The 17020-nt window shown below is 35.5% G+C and overlaps 1 protein-coding gene across 9 annotated transcripts in view; it reads right to left on the reverse strand.

Annotated features, from left to right (window-relative positions):
- Nucleotides 1-954: 954 nt before the first annotated feature.
- LOC126821872 (SPARC-related modular calcium-binding protein 1) overlaps nucleotides 955-17020 on the reverse strand; it is a 55424-nt gene continuing 39358 nt past the window's right edge. For 3 of the 9 annotated variants that reach the window (XM_050550443.2, XM_050550440.2, XM_050550449.1), the window contains 7 exons: nucleotides 15472-15558; nucleotides 12225-12356; nucleotides 11190-11426; nucleotides 10796-10892; nucleotides 6994-7105; nucleotides 5512-5668; nucleotides 955-4915 (listed from right to left, as the gene is read on the reverse strand). In XM_050550443.2, the coding sequence (XP_050406400.1) occupies nucleotides 4839-4915; nucleotides 5512-5668; nucleotides 6994-7105; nucleotides 10796-10892; nucleotides 11190-11426; nucleotides 12225-12356; nucleotides 15472-15558 (899 nt within the window). In that variant the 3' untranslated portion in view covers nucleotides 955-4838. The remainder of the gene's footprint in view (nucleotides 4916-5511; nucleotides 5669-6993; nucleotides 7106-10795; nucleotides 10893-11189; nucleotides 11427-12224; nucleotides 12357-15471; nucleotides 15559-17020) is intronic. The other 6 variants (XM_050550441.2, XM_050550446.2, XM_050550442.2 and 3 more) reach the window with 6 other exon arrangements.

Here is a 17020-nt window from a genome sequence, read left to right on the forward strand (position 1 = left end):
AATATCACAACCAAAGCAACAAACTTAAATTTGTTGAAATCCAAATTTATAGAAGTCGAATATTCTTATTTTGTCTCTGTAAAACTTGAATCTGAATAATCACCTCAAGTCACTGGGATGTTAAGAAAAAATGGCATATTTAGGGTATAATATCCAAAGTTTCCTCTTCAAGGAACATTGTCGATCCATTGCGCTTATGCAATTCCGCCTATGCTACCTGCCCGTCAAATATTCTAATAGTAAAATCAGCATGCGATATGGGCACTAGTATATATATATATATATATATATATATATATATATATATATATATATATATATATATATGAGATGTTAAGATGCACATGCCAGTATCCATGGGTACAAACAATCTCATTAATTGCACCGCCAACCAAGTTCGGATGAAATGTATTCAGATATTTAGGAGCAAAGGGCAATAGGTTTCTTCTTCAAGGAAACGTATCACGCACCTATGGGCTAACCAGTCATGCTCGAATAAAATAGAATAGCGTAAAACGGAGCTAGCCAGTCATGGTTGAATAATCCGTGAAAGTAGCACCCAAGCTACATAACTACAAAATGTTTCTGCTGTGTAGTGTCTTGGAAGAAGTTAATATTGTTGAAGTTGATACAGATGCAGAAGATAGCTGAAAATGGGATATTTACAGCTCCAATCCTTGATATTCACTTCGATATTTATACTTGACTTCACGTTGTGTTCGTTTTATAATCAATGAATTTTGGGAAACCGGTTTTGCTTTAAATACGTATTTATATAACAGTAACCAAAAGAAACTACAAAAATTACAACATCTATGATATTACATATTATATAAATTAAAATCTATAGTCGTGGCGGAATAATGCCTCGGAAATCTAATCTAATCCTACACTGAGAAAGATACCAACTCTGTGACACAGCATCTCCAGATGAATAAAATTCTCACACCAGTATTAAATGGATTTGTTTATTACGAAATTAGTTGTTACAAACTTAGTTTCAAGTTACTGGCTAAACTAATTTATAATTGAATTCCGTAAAAAACAGTTACCTCCCCTTAATTCATTTCATTCGCAGATGCACTTAGTTCATGGTCAGGATCTTTTATTTGGTTGTATAAAACCAAACTAGTTTATCTGACACAACCATGAGGTTTTCCCTTCCTTTTCACTTGTGAATAGTTTTGACCGCTATGAATTTGTTTTGGAAAAGGGGAGATAACCTCTTTTACGGAAGAGTTTTAAAAGAGCATGAAGGTCAATTTGATTGACGGAAGATAAATGTTTAATGTACGTAAAATAATGAACACGGTTTAAGCTAAAATTATATATTAACGACCAAAAAAATCTTCTATATAAAATAAAGACAACAATATACATGATATATAATAATATTATTATTTTAATCATAAAGTTACTAGAAAAATGGGACTAACTGGGAAAAGTACACACAACGTTTAAAAATGGAACACTAAAAAGAAGGATTCCGAGTTTGGTACACTCACACATTAACTATATGTATGATATATAACGCTATAAAAACATAGGAAATGAAAATATTGCGCAGTAGCAGAACAGTGGAAGTCATATATTTCTTTCTAAATCACACGAGAATAAATACAGTGGCTAATTAAGCAAGATAATGGTAAAGATAAAAATTATATTTCATAATGCCTGACCGTTTGACTCTTAGGGACTACAAAATCTGAGACTTTCTCGGTTAAAAAAAAACAATATGTAAAGTACGAACAAGCGGTTGCCATGCAAGATACGTCCACATTTTGCAAGACGTGGACCGAGAACAAGCTAAAAATACAGGAGGTTACGGTCCGACATGCCTCAATATGGAACGGAACAGAGGTTGTTTTTTTTAGATCTAAACATATATTTTAGGTTTCATCAAAATCGGATAAAAATTGTGAACTCTACTATTTGTGTAAAGGGAAGCGGGCCATTTTATCAGTCTCCGTCCGATTTTCACAAAATTAGAACTCCACCGTAATTATGGTGTAACGGTGATATAGTTGAACGGTTTTTAAAATCAAATCCAAACTGTGAGCTCTAGATGGTCCATAAGCTCAAAATGCGATTTTTCTTACAATCAGGGGCCATAATCCAGGAAGTTATGATTCGATATGCGCTAATATTAAAGGGAACCAAGATCTTTGTGATATAAATTTATTTATTAAGTTTCCCCAGAATCGGATAAAAAAAAGTGACCTCTAGAGGGTCCACAGCATTGATATACTGATACACTATTTGCGTACAGGGAAGTCCGGACACACAGACAGGGGCGACGACAATATACGTCCACATGAAAATGTGGGCGTATAAAAAACGAGTCAACGAATCATGAAAATGGCGTGTTTTGTCTAATAAAGCAATTATGCACATTACACATTTTAAATATATTAACCTCTCGTGATTATGCAACAGACATATATATTTTTTATCACCATTATCTAGTTCCTTAAAAATCACTGAGGCGGGCGTAGTCTGTTTAATATATCAGATAACTATAATATGACATCCAGGCTAATTAAAATGCCACCCAACTGTACACCAACGAATCTAAATATGGGATAATCATGGACTAAATCGGTAGGAGAAATGTGCTTTGGCTGTGTTTATTATACAGTGAGTGCTGCACCAAACACCGAAAAGATATACCCATGCGTGAACTTTTCTGCACATTCTTGTAGTTCTGAATTTGTAAAATATAATAATCAAGTGTTCAAAGAACATGATTTAATATGCTTTGCAAATTTATAAATGCCCTTCAAAATAGTTTGTAAAATATCAAAACCTTTGAGACGTGACAATTACAATTTCACGTATCTGTTGTATAAAACAGAATATTAAAGTGGAATTAGGTAAGACTAGATAAAGAGCTGACAGTTCTCGTTATCATAGTTAAAAATAGATATTGAAAACAGAATATGCTGAAAATTTCAGTAAAATTGCTTCACTCCGAACCGCGATATTAGCGATTCAATTTTAGGCTAGCCTCGATCGTCATTTCTGCCGTTGGTACGATAATAAGTCTCGGTTATCCATTTTTACGTTAATCATCCATCATAAAACGTATTCAAATCCACTAAATATCACAGGCTACTTAACCATGGCATCGAGAGTTGATTATGGTCTTGATAAGTTACTTAATGTCTAATTAATAATTTAAATAATATTTAAGGCCTAAAGAAAGACCTGAAAAAGGCAGTTTTAGCTCTTGCATAATGCAGAGAGAGAAATGGTGTTTAACGTCCACTCGACACAAACTAGGTCATTTCGGGACTAACATATGGTTTTAATTTTATTTCAATAATTTGCTTGCGCGTAGCGGTCTTTACCAGTGGGAGGAAACCGGAGGACCCGGAGAAAACCCACGAGGTTGGACAGGCGACCCTACTCCTTGTCACGTACAACCGGGAATTCGACACCACGCCAGTTGACTCAATAACAGGCCTTATGATACAGCGCGCGCGTGCTAACCATTCGGCCATCCAACCTCACCCCCCCCCCCTTGCATAATGCATGTTTAAGTATACTATTATGGTTAGTAAGATGTGCCTGTGTAATAAAAGCCTCTGTAAGAGTAATTAATTAGTACTTAAAACAGTATTTGGTATTAGTCGGATTTTTACAAATGGTTAGATTAATACAATGTTGTTAAACATCACATTTGATGGACGTGTAACAATCGGTTAATATATACATACATATTTATCATAATAATAAAATACAATAATAATAATAAGATCTATAACTTCATAAAGCATCTTTAACATTTAACTAAAACTTTATAATAAGAGAAGCCAGTGAATTATGCCATTTTAAATGCTCTTACGCTAGTACTGACAGCCAATGGTTGAGTCTCTTTTCATTAACACCGAGGACATGAGCATGCGCATTCCAACAAAACAATCTTCCGGATTAAATGGAATCTCCTGAGCCTTAATTCAACTGATCGACTGAAAAGAGAGAGGAAATAAAGTCAGATCCAGCTTAACTTTTAATTAACCGGGGCGTTTTGAAATAAAGCTACTCGGAGATTCCATTTGTTCAGGGTTTATAAAGTGGGTGCTAGGTGAATAATATATAGTGCAGGTGCGTGCAATACATACGTGTCCAAACATCATTCCATTGACACTCAATATTTAAATTATTATACACAATAAAATGTGGTCCATATACATGGAGAACAGTGGTCCTAAAAATGGGAATCGTCCCGATTTTTTTTAGGCGAACGAGTGTATAGAATTACTTACACACATCCACAGTGGTAATCACAGCTGTATAATCCTTAAAAGCTAAGCCGGATAATACTTTATTTCAAATTTAAAAATTCATGTTTCGCTATTTCCACAATAAAACGATGTTTGCCTCCAAAACCACCACTGTTGGTTTCGTAGAAAATAGATTCGAAACTAACCATAAAAAAAAACGTGAATGCGATATATATGAATGAGAATAAAATATGCAATTATGGAAAACGATTAAACGTTTTCTTGAAACACCAATTAATTATATAATCATGGTTAACAAAAATCGTGTAAAGAAGGGAGTCAACTCTCACAAGATTTCATGCAAGATGTGTTTTATAATTATGATTATATTCTTCTTTTTCTTATTTACAGACTGACACAAATAAACAAATAAACAAGCACACAGAACACCACGAACTAATGTTTAAATTTATCTTTGGCACAACACAGATACAATGACGTCCATTGCATTTAGGTTTAAAGCTTTGGTTCCTTCCTATACAGTAAGATATATGACCTCCGACCCAAATTAGGCTATCCGGCACCTGTTTTCCTATGGGGACTCTGATTGGTTCAGTCATGAAGATACTTACTAAAAGGATTTTTACCGGTCCTATGAGGATTAGATGGTAAACTGTTGTAATAGTTTTCTGAAATTGACAAAATATAATGAATGGCGGCAAACAACAACGGCCAAGGTGGATTTCCATATTTGAAATACATGTATATCAGAACTATGCAAATCGCAACAGGAGAGTCGACAATGCAATGCAGGGGTGTTTTTGGATGTTACACCGGCGCCCAATAAGGGAAATTATACCATCGCAAAATGTAAGAAAGTTTTCCAAGCCCACAGCAGATACTTCGTCCCTTTGTCTCACCGGTAAGTAATGAGAGGTTTAGAAGACACTAAAGATTGACCAAGGACAACAACAAGGTAATTGTCAGAAATAATTTAAATTCAATAATTATGCTTTTAGTTATTTCTAGCGCTAACATAAACTAACATCTATCGGTAATCAGATACCTTATGGGAAATCGCTGGAAATCAATAGACCTTTTGGTCTTCTGAACAGAAACACTATTAACTTAATAGGACGATCACATTAGCCTCTAAAACAACTGTGTATGACGGTCCGAACGACGGACGTACTGGCTGACAATATACAACACATTTCAACTAGTTTCAAATTCTTCAATACGGGCTTATTTAAGAATTTTTTTCGACTTCCAAGTTTCAACTTACGATTTAAACCCATACATTCTTTCCATTCTGTCATTGTTACTTGTTTATTCTTATCCATATCACAAAATCTCAAAAAATTACGCCGACATTTTCTGGGATATTTTTTAGCTTTTAAATTCGATTTTCTGAATTTTTTCCATTCTTTTCTTTCTAACACCTGGAAAGTAAAATAAAAACCCTCTTAATGTGAAATCCCAATATTGATGTTTTCTAATGGGATCATCGTTTGCTCCATGAGGTGTTGGTCTATCATTGAGTCAAGTGGCGTTAAACTCTATTTCTATCTCTCTCTCTCTTTCTCGATGTCCTTTATCTAAAACACATTCTCGTTTTATTTTCAGATCCTCCATTGCGAGATTTATACTATAGAGAAAGAAGGGACGGTCTTTATTCCTCCTAGTATTTAGGAATTGTCTACCATGTCCACGCTCTCCCATTTCATATTATAAGTGGATTACTGGTATGTGCCGTTGGATACTGGTAAGTAGTATTAAACAGATAACCGTGGCTTTTAATTATTGAATTTAATAGAAGCAAAGTACTGATGAGAGTTTTGTGGATATTCATGGTGTCGTTGGTAAACCGGTTATTGGTGATACGTTTCTGTCATTTTAGTTGATCGTAGGTTGGGTCTTTATTAGGAGTTCAGAAAAAAAAAGAATAGGGCTTCTCCAATATCTGATTTTCTACGAAAGTTCTTTTTGTTTTGCGCGTGAAGAGGGGGGGGGGCACTGTGGCTCACTTAGTAAGACATTGGCTCGCTAACCCGGAGGTCCTGCGTTTAATACCTGCGGTGGCCGAGAAAGTTCATCGGGACTTTCCGATGTGGTTGCCCCTTGACAGTGGAGCAGGACAGAGGACGTGGCAGCAGGGGAAAACATACAGCCGTGCGGATAGGACGAAACGAAAAACCGAGGTCGCGTGTACACATTGGCGTGCACGTAGAAGGCCGATTGGCAGTTGGAATTCGATACAAGATTAAGCCGTAGCGCCGCTGTCCGGGCAAAACTTCCCGCATAGCACACTGTATGGCGTATGCCCGTCTTCATTAGCCCAGTCGGAGCAGAACAGTAAGATTTTAAACCCCATTTCCTTTTATTTCGTTTGTTGGCTTTCTTGTTGGTTTTATTTTTTTGCTTGTTCGCAGAATTTACTATTTCATAGACTAATAACGAAGAGGGACCACAAGGAAAAAAGAACATCCTTGGTTTAATGATTACATTTAATCATAATATTGTTATTTGCTACGAAATTTAGAGGGCTTATTAGTTGGATTTAACCTCTGTGATATTACAGAAATCCATCAATTTAGTAACCAAAAGATACAATAAGAGCATGTATCCCCAGGCCATGTCCTTTAGAGTTATCCGACATAGGCCTTTTGTGGTAAAAGTACATCTTTCATTTTCCGTATTCTCGTACGGATACCCATTGGGACACCATCTAAGGGGGGTAACTCTTAAATGATTGTTCAGTACCTACCTTATTTTTATTTGTATCTAACGACAATAATTTCCATTCGGCTACTTTTACTCTTGAAGCCTTCCATTGGGCTATCCTTTGACTCATTGGTATACTGGTATCATTAGGAACACTAGAAATACAGGATATAAAACTATTGGCATGTGCTGCTGTTGGTAGATGATATAATAACAAGAAGTCCCATGTTCTTGTATACTAAAACACTAAGTCAAATTTGTTTCGGAGGAAGCACATACAGATTAAATCAGAGAAATTTCTAATACGTTTGTGTGTCTACAAAATTATGAGATATGCTGCAGAAACAAAATTGGGACCACTTCAGTATCACTCCCCTAACTCCTGCCTTAGGTAGATCGCAGTCTCTATCATTCTCTATTAGTCAATTTTTAGGTTAATTGGTATTATTGAATGTTCCTATTAGCCTTTATTAAATTAGATTACCTTTTAGGTACACGTAATTAAGGGAGATCTCTTGTTTGTCAGCATTAACTAAGTATTGTTGTGTACATGTATATATTGTCCAGTCATATTTTCATTTTTTATCATAGCTTGATAATGACTAGAGAAGCCTAGTCGAAACGTCGCTCAGTAAAAAGCAGTAATTGTATTCCATAGAATTGTGACCTGTATATTATTATGCAGTTGCCATAGGCCAAGACCATTAAGATTGTGTTCAGCAATAAGTTTGCTGGTCAGGTCGGGTAGCATCATTTCAATTCAGTAACGTTGCTACAAACTCAAAAGATTGAACCCTGAACTAACTGGGCCATGGTGATCCGTTCGTCCACTTCCATCGAGGGAGAAATATTGAGTCAAGCATATGGTGAGCTCTATCAGACAAAATATTAAATGAGTAGAGAGTAATTGGGAAACACATGTTCTTTGGAAGTGGGGCCACGGTGACTAAGTGGGTAAGACGTTGGCTTGCTAGTCTGGAGGTCGCGTTTTCGATCCCTGCATTGGACGAGAAAGTTCATTCGGATTTTCCGACGTGGTTTCCCCTTGTCAGTGGTGCAGGACGTAGAGTCTGGCAGTGACAGCTGTCTAGTCGTTCGGATAGGACGAAAACCCGAGGTCCCGTGTATACATTGGTGTGCACATAAAAGATCCCTTGGCAGTTGGAATTCGATATAGAGTAGGCCAAAGTGCCGCTGCCCGGGCAAATTTCCCTCATAGCACACTGTATGATGTATGTCCGTCTTCGTTAGTCTAGTCGAACCAGAACAGTAGGACGTTAAACCCCATTTCATTTCATTTCATTTCTTTAGAGGTGGATTTGTACAAACAGCGTCTGACTCCCAACAAACGGAGCGATATCAGGATTCAATCTACCAATATTTATAACTGCCAATATTAAACATGCATTATGCAAGAGCTAAATCTGCCCATTGCAGGTCTTTCTTTAGGCCTGAAATGTTTTCTAAATTATTAATTAGACATTAATTAACTGATCCAGGCCATATTCTACTCTCCATGGCATCGGTTTTCTCTGATATTAAATAGATTAGAACGGTTCAGTCATATTTTGATTTAACTTAAAAATGGAGGAAAGAGACTTAGCTTCGAACAACCAGTACGGCGGTTGAAATTATTGCACATGCTTTGTCAAACCTTCAAAGGCTAATTTCTTCGCTCGCAATAGAGTAATGTGAATGAAATTTTCACATTTTACATTATGTATTTTCGAACTATTATAGCAAGAATGGCTAGCTCTTTATCTAAATCTTACATAATGTATCTTTAACTCTTACTCTTTTTCGAGAAAGTCCCTTGGGTTTTCCAGCGTATTTTCTACATTGTCAGTGGTGACGGAAAAGAAGAGCATCTAGTCGTTCGAATTGTACGGGGGGAGGGGGCCGAATGGTTAGCACGCGCTCGCTGTATCATACGGTCTGTCATTGAGTCAACTGGCGAGGTTTCGATTCCCCGGTTGTACTTGACAAGGAGTAGGGTCGCCTGTCCAACCTCGTGGGTTTTCTGCGGGTGCTCCGGTTTCCTCCCACTGCTAAAGTCCCCTACGCGCAAGCGAATGATTGAAATAAAATTGAACCATGTGTTAGTCCCGAAATGACCTAGTTTGTGTCGAGTGGACGTTAAACCCCATTTCTCTCTCTCTCTGGAATTGTACGAAAAAGCGAGGTTCAGTGAACACGTAGGCGTACACGTAACAGTACCATTGGAACTCGGACGAGTATGCGGAAATTCCGCAGCCCGGAAGAAATGTTGTTTTCTTTAGTCCGGTTTGGAATCGAAGCTTATTCTCGATTCACGACGGGGTCCGCCCATGAAAATAGATGTCTGGTTGTAGGGTAGATTTATGTAAAAGATGAGTGGATACAGGTGCAGTGTTGAGTCTGGGGTTTAATGACACGTGTTGTATCCATCAGGTTTCACCGTACATACATACAGCTATTAACATGTGAACACATCTTTATACATGACGACACTCGCACAATATACCCTTAAATAAACACAGGTGCTTCTAGTCACTTACTATCCAGACACACACGATATCACCGGTGCTTCTCGTCACTTACTCTCCAGTCACACAAAATATCATTGGTAATTAAGGGGTGAGAGAAATGGGGTTTAAAGTCCACTCGACACAGACTATGCCATTTCGGAAGTAATAACTGGTAAACTGGCAATATGAGTCAAGGTACGGTTCTCGACTTTAAACTAGAGCAATTCTGAGACTGAAACGATGCAATTTGTTGTAATATCTAAGAATAATATCCCCTTCTTTAATATCAACAAACCACGTATAATATCATCTCCGTTTATGCTGTTGTCTTTATCACGAAACATCGTTCATAACCATGCTCCATAGCGTTTCATATCGTCTCTTATTAAATTTAATTAATACCAAGAAACACAATCGCAATATTAGCTGAAGTATGGACATGCAAAATAGTGCTTCCAGTCTTAGAATGTTTAACACACAGGCGAGATTGGCGAAGAAAATATTAAAATACAAAGAATTCAAAACTTTTATTCCTTATAGCTAAACAGCTATGGGGGAATGGGTATGGACACGGTCATCAGCCTCGATGAGTAGTTACGCTTATTGACGAAACTGAAGTTTTACGAGATTTTCTCTGTTAAACTACAAACATGTCTGCACCGATTGACTTTAAACATACAATTATTAAAAAAAAACACCTTCAACCCCTCAAATCCGTTTCTCAATATGAAGTATGCACGTGTGCAAACCGTTACTCCAATACAAATTGACTCATTGACCTTTTTGGATAATCCTTTTCACTACCTTTCATGTTGACAAATAATATTTATACATGTTATAAAAGGTGATTGTGAATATGCGTGGCCATGTATTGACTTATTAAAGCACCTGGAATGAATACCTATCATTTATAATATATATAGAAAAAAAACATATTTATGTATAAATACACATCGTCATGTCTGAGAACAGGTGTGCTCCTAACTCAAAATGTTTTATTTATGATAAGAGACAAGCGACCGCATTATCATACAATTTCAAATACCGCGAATTACTTAGCATAACACGAAAATCAATAGTCCCGCAAACCTAAGTTTAGATGTATAATATATACTAAATTTGATCGAAATAAAGCTCCTTGCTTATCTGTCCATTCGGTAATCATTTCGTTTCGCAGTAATCATATAACGTATTACTGACTGGCTTGTCTAGCTTCGTTGGATTATTCAAAACGAAAAACGAAATGTGTGCGAAAACAAAAAGCGTAGACAAGAAAAAACGACAGTAGATGCTTAGCAGCATCTTGAAGCGTCTCGTCAACTAAAGATTTATACTCACGTATTAACATTATTATTGCCACTAATGCTAGCCATTTCCTCGGATAAATCCGACATTAGATCCATTAAAAACTTTCTTTTTATTTGGAAAGGACAACCTGGAAATAACAAAGGTATTCATTTACATATTATCGCTGGTCCTCAATTTTGAATACAAAAATAACTTTCCTGGTGTATTTTACAAATGTACAAGAATTCTAGAAAGACAACACATGAATCCTAGAAAGATGCTAGAAAGACAAGATACAAGAATTCTCGAAAGTTTCTAAAAAGACCATATACAAGATTCTAGAAAGATTCTAGGAATCTCATAGGGAATATTCTTTATCACACCCAGTTTGACGTAATACATTTTGAGGACACGAAACACACGCACAAACATTGTAACTGTTTACCTTTCATATCTCGTTCCTTTTGCATGGTACAGTTTGGTTCTTGCTTAAATGTTGAGGTACCTGGAATAGGCGTGCCTTTCTCTTCCTCAACGCACCAACAATATTGTGTAGCTTCATGGCACTGCGCTTTAGCCCATTTACCATTATCCGTACACCGAGGGATGTAGATATTTGCCTGTGGTTCTTCTCGATGACTTAGTCGAGCTGCCCTCTGTTCCTCTAAGCAACTTCGAGATTCTGATAGAATGTATTTATTTGTTTTTAAAGGTGTCATGTTTTGTTTTCATCTCTTTTTGTTAATGGGAAATGCATTTCTAAATGCATATGTATATGTCCATTTTTGTGGATATCAATATATTTTGTTGTTCTATTATGCTTCAGTGGCATGTAAATTATTGACACAACATAAACAATTAATAGGATCAGAATGGACACTTAATAAACCACCAAACCAAAATTTCAACTGCGCTGCCCTCCAAAATAAAGTGTGTCCGTGTTGCCACTTCGCGCCATCCTCCACTTAATTGCATGTAGGTATCTTAACGTCTTTTAGACAAAGCTAATATATACAGCATTTCAATGACATTTCTAGTATTTTAGTGCATGTACAAAGCTACACTACCAACCAAAGGCTTACAAGCATATTATTATTGAACCCATATCCAGAAAAGGAATAATAAAAAAATGATGATATATTTATTTATATACCAATGCTTAGACCTTCCTCATATAGCTATTATTAAACAGTTCGTGTAGAGATCTAAATGTGCTAAGGCCACGAACAGCGCAGTTGTGTAGATTTTGGTGGCCTAATCTAACATAATATCTAAACTCATTATAACAGACCATTTTCATATAATTTTTTTTTATTTATTAATATAAATTTATGTTTTGGTATTTCTTGGAAAGAACATAATTATTAAGTACGACAATTTCAAATAACCAATTAAAAACTTCGAAATTTCGATGGGCATTTTATGCCGAGCATGAAAAGGGTCTGCTATGATTCTAAAAGAGGAACAGAAAGTTTCTAACCGAGATTGTTGTTGGACGTGAGAAAAGGAGATAAGCCATTCCTGGGAAACACGTCCTCCTTTCTAGGTGTCGCTGTATGGCTTAAAGATGGCGAAGGCAGTGATGTCTTCCATGATCGACGCAGTGCATCAACTTTAGATTTTAAGATAAAATAATAGAAAAATAGCAACACATGGTATAAATATAAATGATATTATGAAATAAGCTGAAGATATAATAAATTTACTTGAAAACACCAGAATATATCTAAAAACCGTCTAAGTGTAGAGGTGAAAGATGTGATACGCCTGACAAAGACACAGAATAATTCCCTAAAAATGGAAATAAAAGCAAAAGCCAACTACTTTGCGAGAATAAAAGTAAAAATAACTTATAAAGAATATTTTTCCAAAATCTTACGTAGTTCAATTACTATCTTAATACATGCTGGTTCAATATTCCACATGCAAAAATGTATTAAGCTATGTAACCGCCATACCGCGATTTGGATTTAATGACATTTCAAGATGTCGCGGATCGGAACTTGCTGATGACATTGTTTGGGTGGGGTTTTTTTCGAAGAAGGTAACCAAAATGGGAGACCGCGATTTGAAATTGATGACATTTCGACTCATGCATTGTCCGTTAACATTTCAAGACATCACGGATCGGATTTTGCTGATGACATCATTTGGACGCTGTATTTTCAAAGAAGGTAACCAAGATGGGGAAGAGCGAAATGGGCGTTTAGCGCTCATTAAACACTAAGTGGGTCGTTTCGGAACCCACGAGTTTAGGCATGCAACGTAACTCCTTATCAGTAAAAGCATGGAATCTGAATTGATAACAGGCTTTATGCTCTAAAGCGCGCCCATTACACCAATCGGCCATCCAACCACATAGGTAAATCCTGTTCCCAAATTCTATTCAGAAATGCTTGATACAATAATGTAATAATAAACACGAGACTAGTCAAAAAGTCAAACTAATAAGATATAATGCAATTTCCTTCCATACTCAGATATATTTAAAATCATTATATTAGTACCCAATACCCTTTAAGACAGACAAATGAACAAAAAATAACTATTCTTATCAATTTAATATGACAGTTTGTATGAATAACGGTTTCTCAGAGAGCCATATTTTACATGTTAAGATCTAATCAGGTGTGGAAGGATATGACTTATCAGTGATTCGTCCGACCCAGGTGGTTCCAGTATGACTGTATATGTCTGAACATCCTTCATATCATCCCACTCTTACTCTCAGAACTTTTTACATTTATCTATTTTATTCATACTTATCAAACACCTGAACTGATTAGCACCGCTAAAGAAAGCATTCTGTACATAGTTTGTACAAACTTCAAAGCAAAAGAATAACTAAACACATTGCTTCTTTCATCTCAAAAGTTTCTAACTTGACGCGAGTTCAGATGATAAATGGTGAAGGTATTTGTAATTTTCGTGATAAACATAACACCCAAAATAATTACTGAAAAGATTCGTCTTTCATGGAATGACATCAACACTTTCAAGATTTTCTTAGCAGAGGTGGGTTTCACGACCTTCTTTTTATTTACTTGTTTATTCTGCCTGTAAACTTCCGCTTCAAATATAGAAATTATGAGTTCCACCTTCCATTAGAATGTGACGAACGTGCATTTTACCATTTACCAAGATTCTATTATAAGATGCAATATTCAATAATATACAATATTCCTATAAAGATGGCATTCGTGACAGGCAACATGCAATTGATTATAGATAATTACTAAACAATATTGTAGTTTAAATGATTGCATATTCAAGGGTAGTTGCCTTTACCTCAATTTGTTTTTAAAACAAATCTGCTCCCAAGCAACTGTTTTCATTAATAACTTTCACCATAGGCCACTGCGGTTTTGGATGGCGGGAAGAGTCGGGTTTGGGGGTTGGGGGGTGGCATTCTTTTTTTTCAGAGCAGGTTATACAGTCTATTTTTTGGGGTTGCTTTTCGGATTTTTAGAGTGCATGAATTATTCTGTGCCTATGACAGCACGTCATCGCTTTATGATTTAGCAATTCTAATCATAACTTCTACTATGTCTGATATGATCATAAGCACATACACACTATTAAAAAAATAAGTGTAATTTGATTGGTTACTGCTTCGCCCAAAGACACGTTGCTCTGTTGTAAATCTTTGATATGATAAAATACCAACTAAAGGGTGAATTTTTGTTAATGATTTTGGTGCGACGTTTTAACTAGTAACTCAATACAAAGATTATGATCGTGCATCGGGTGCATGGGAAGCAAGAACAAAAAGATATTGGCATTACTTTTATATTCACTAAACTTCGTTTACTTTTCATGCATAACTTCTAAAGAGTAATTATCTAACAGTGAGACTTTTGCTTAATTGATATGACGAAACCTTTTTGATTCGGGTAAAATAAAATAAATTATCATGTTTTAAATTTATTGAAATTTTTACTTCTATTGTGGCGCCAGAGCTGAGATAAAACTGATTTATTGTTCCACTGTCGACGACTGCGCTCCACGCAGTGAGCCAAAAAATAAACTAAAATTATTTAACAAACCTACTTTCGCCTAATCTTTCTGATCAAAAATTTAATCTGGTGGGGCGTGTCCAATCTTTCATCGAAATATAAGGTCAGATCAACCCAATCCAATATTTTATTTTCAGCACAATCAAAGAGGTTTAGCTACTTTAAGATGGATAAATTATCGTAAATGGTTCTTATGTCTTGAACAGTTCACGTTAAAGGGGTGCGATTAAAACTAACATGTAAATAAAACGAAATCAATAAACAACCAATATTCAACAACAGTGAATAAAATGGGTCCAATTTGTAATCAAAGTTTTAATTTGTAACCAAAGCTTCAAAGTGTTATCAAAGTTTCAATTTGTTATCAAAGTTTCAATTTGTAACCAAAGTTTCAATGTGTAATCAAAGTTTCAATGTGTAATCAAAGTTTCAATGTGTAATCAAAGTTTCAATTTGTAACCAAAAATTCAATGTGTAATCAACGTTTCAATATCGAATCAAGTTTCAATTTGTAAAACAAAACATTGTTTTAAAAATTAACGCTCATGAGATCAAAAAGTTAGGTTTATAACGAGAGATCCATCAGAGCATAGCTATTCAGAAAAACAGCAAAAATTCGAAATGCGCATTCCGTTAGTGCAGTGATGGGGCAAAATATTGCAAATTGGACCAATTATTTTATTAAGAGGTAAAAAAATAATAGTAACAAACCCATTCTACCTTCACTTCTGCCATTATCTAATGCTGAATCTTCTGGTTGTCCATCTGAGTTCAGAGATACGAACAATTGGAATGAGACTATAATAAAAGGGTTGGGGGATATTTCCTCGTTCAGTTATCATGTATTAACACAACACGTCACCCGGTCTGCCGTGCTTTAGTTTCGTCAAAATATTTCGTGCCTGCATCGAATTTATTTTTCTAAAGACTGATATAAAAATTTGTCAATAAAGACAGATGGCGGATTTTTCTTAAAGAAACACAGTGCCAAAAATGTTTCTTTTGATGCAGCATAAAATAAGTATAATATTTGACGATTCTGAAATTTAAATTCGGAAAAGTAACAGAAAAAGCGCAGAATTTTGAGCGTTTTTGTAATTTAATTTTTCACCAAAACGTTCAAATAAAGGTTTTAAATAAAGCCAAAGAAAATCCATCACCGAAGCTGTTGAGATTATTCAGCCACCAGAAAGGAACCGCGAATAGAAGAAATTTGGAGAGAAAAAGGCAAATGTATTTATATAAGCTCGTGTAAGGAAAATGATAACTAAAAGAGAAACCTACTACCAAATCTAAAACTACTCCACTAAATGGTTTGTACATAAATTAAATTTAGAGGCTACCTTAATTTCACCTTCAGACAAAAATGGTTGTTCTGTATGGCTATTTCTTGATATTTAAAGCCCCATAATAAAGATTAAGACGAAAAGGTAGAGGCTACCTTAATTTCACCTTCAGACAAAAAGGGTTGTTCTGTATGGCTATTTCTTGATATTTAAAGCCCCATAATAAAGATTAAGACGAAAAAATTACTTTTTAGAAGTAACACTTTGGTCTGACAATTCATTTAATTTGTCTTGACAGATGAAATAATATTAATTCTGCCTATTTTTCATGAATAATTTTTATACTCGACTTTGCTTAAATACATAATAACAACAGCCTTTAGGTTAATATAGTACATAATTTTGACTTTTGAAGTTTATGTAAACGATTGGGCTTGTTGTGTCTTTAATATGCATTATGTTGCCCAGTTGTCAATCATATGCAAAAAGAATTTCGTTTACTAAAATAGCCTCTAAACTTAACATTTCGCTACAAAAATTTACCTCAAAATATACCAAAAGGCAATAAAAAGAGTAGTACTGGGATTATAGATGTGAAAATACTATTAATATTCCCTGCATAATATTTTGTCAGCGAAATGTAACTAAAATGGCTAAACCTCTTTGATATGGGTCGAAAAAAATGTCGATTTTATTCGTTGTTGATTTGTTTTGGCCCCGGAGTTATGTTCTACAATGTAAATTTTGACTTCAGAAATCCAAATCGAACCATCTCTCCAGTTAGCTAGTGAAGGGTATCGCGCAAAAGGTATCTAACACTTTCTAATACCACTTTTTATTAGTTAACAATGTTGTCTTGTATTTTTGCATGATATTCTGTCTTCGTGGGGAAATAACAGAGATTTTGTGTTCCACTGTCGACTCAGTTAAGCAGAAAGGGAAATTAAAATACCGCTTAATCCTTTAGAACAAAG

Source organism: Patella vulgata, chromosome 5 (assembly GCF_932274485.2).
Source record: "Patella vulgata chromosome 5, xgPatVulg1.2, whole genome shotgun sequence".
Taxonomy (NCBI): Eukaryota; Metazoa; Mollusca; class Gastropoda; family Patellidae; genus Patella; species Patella vulgata.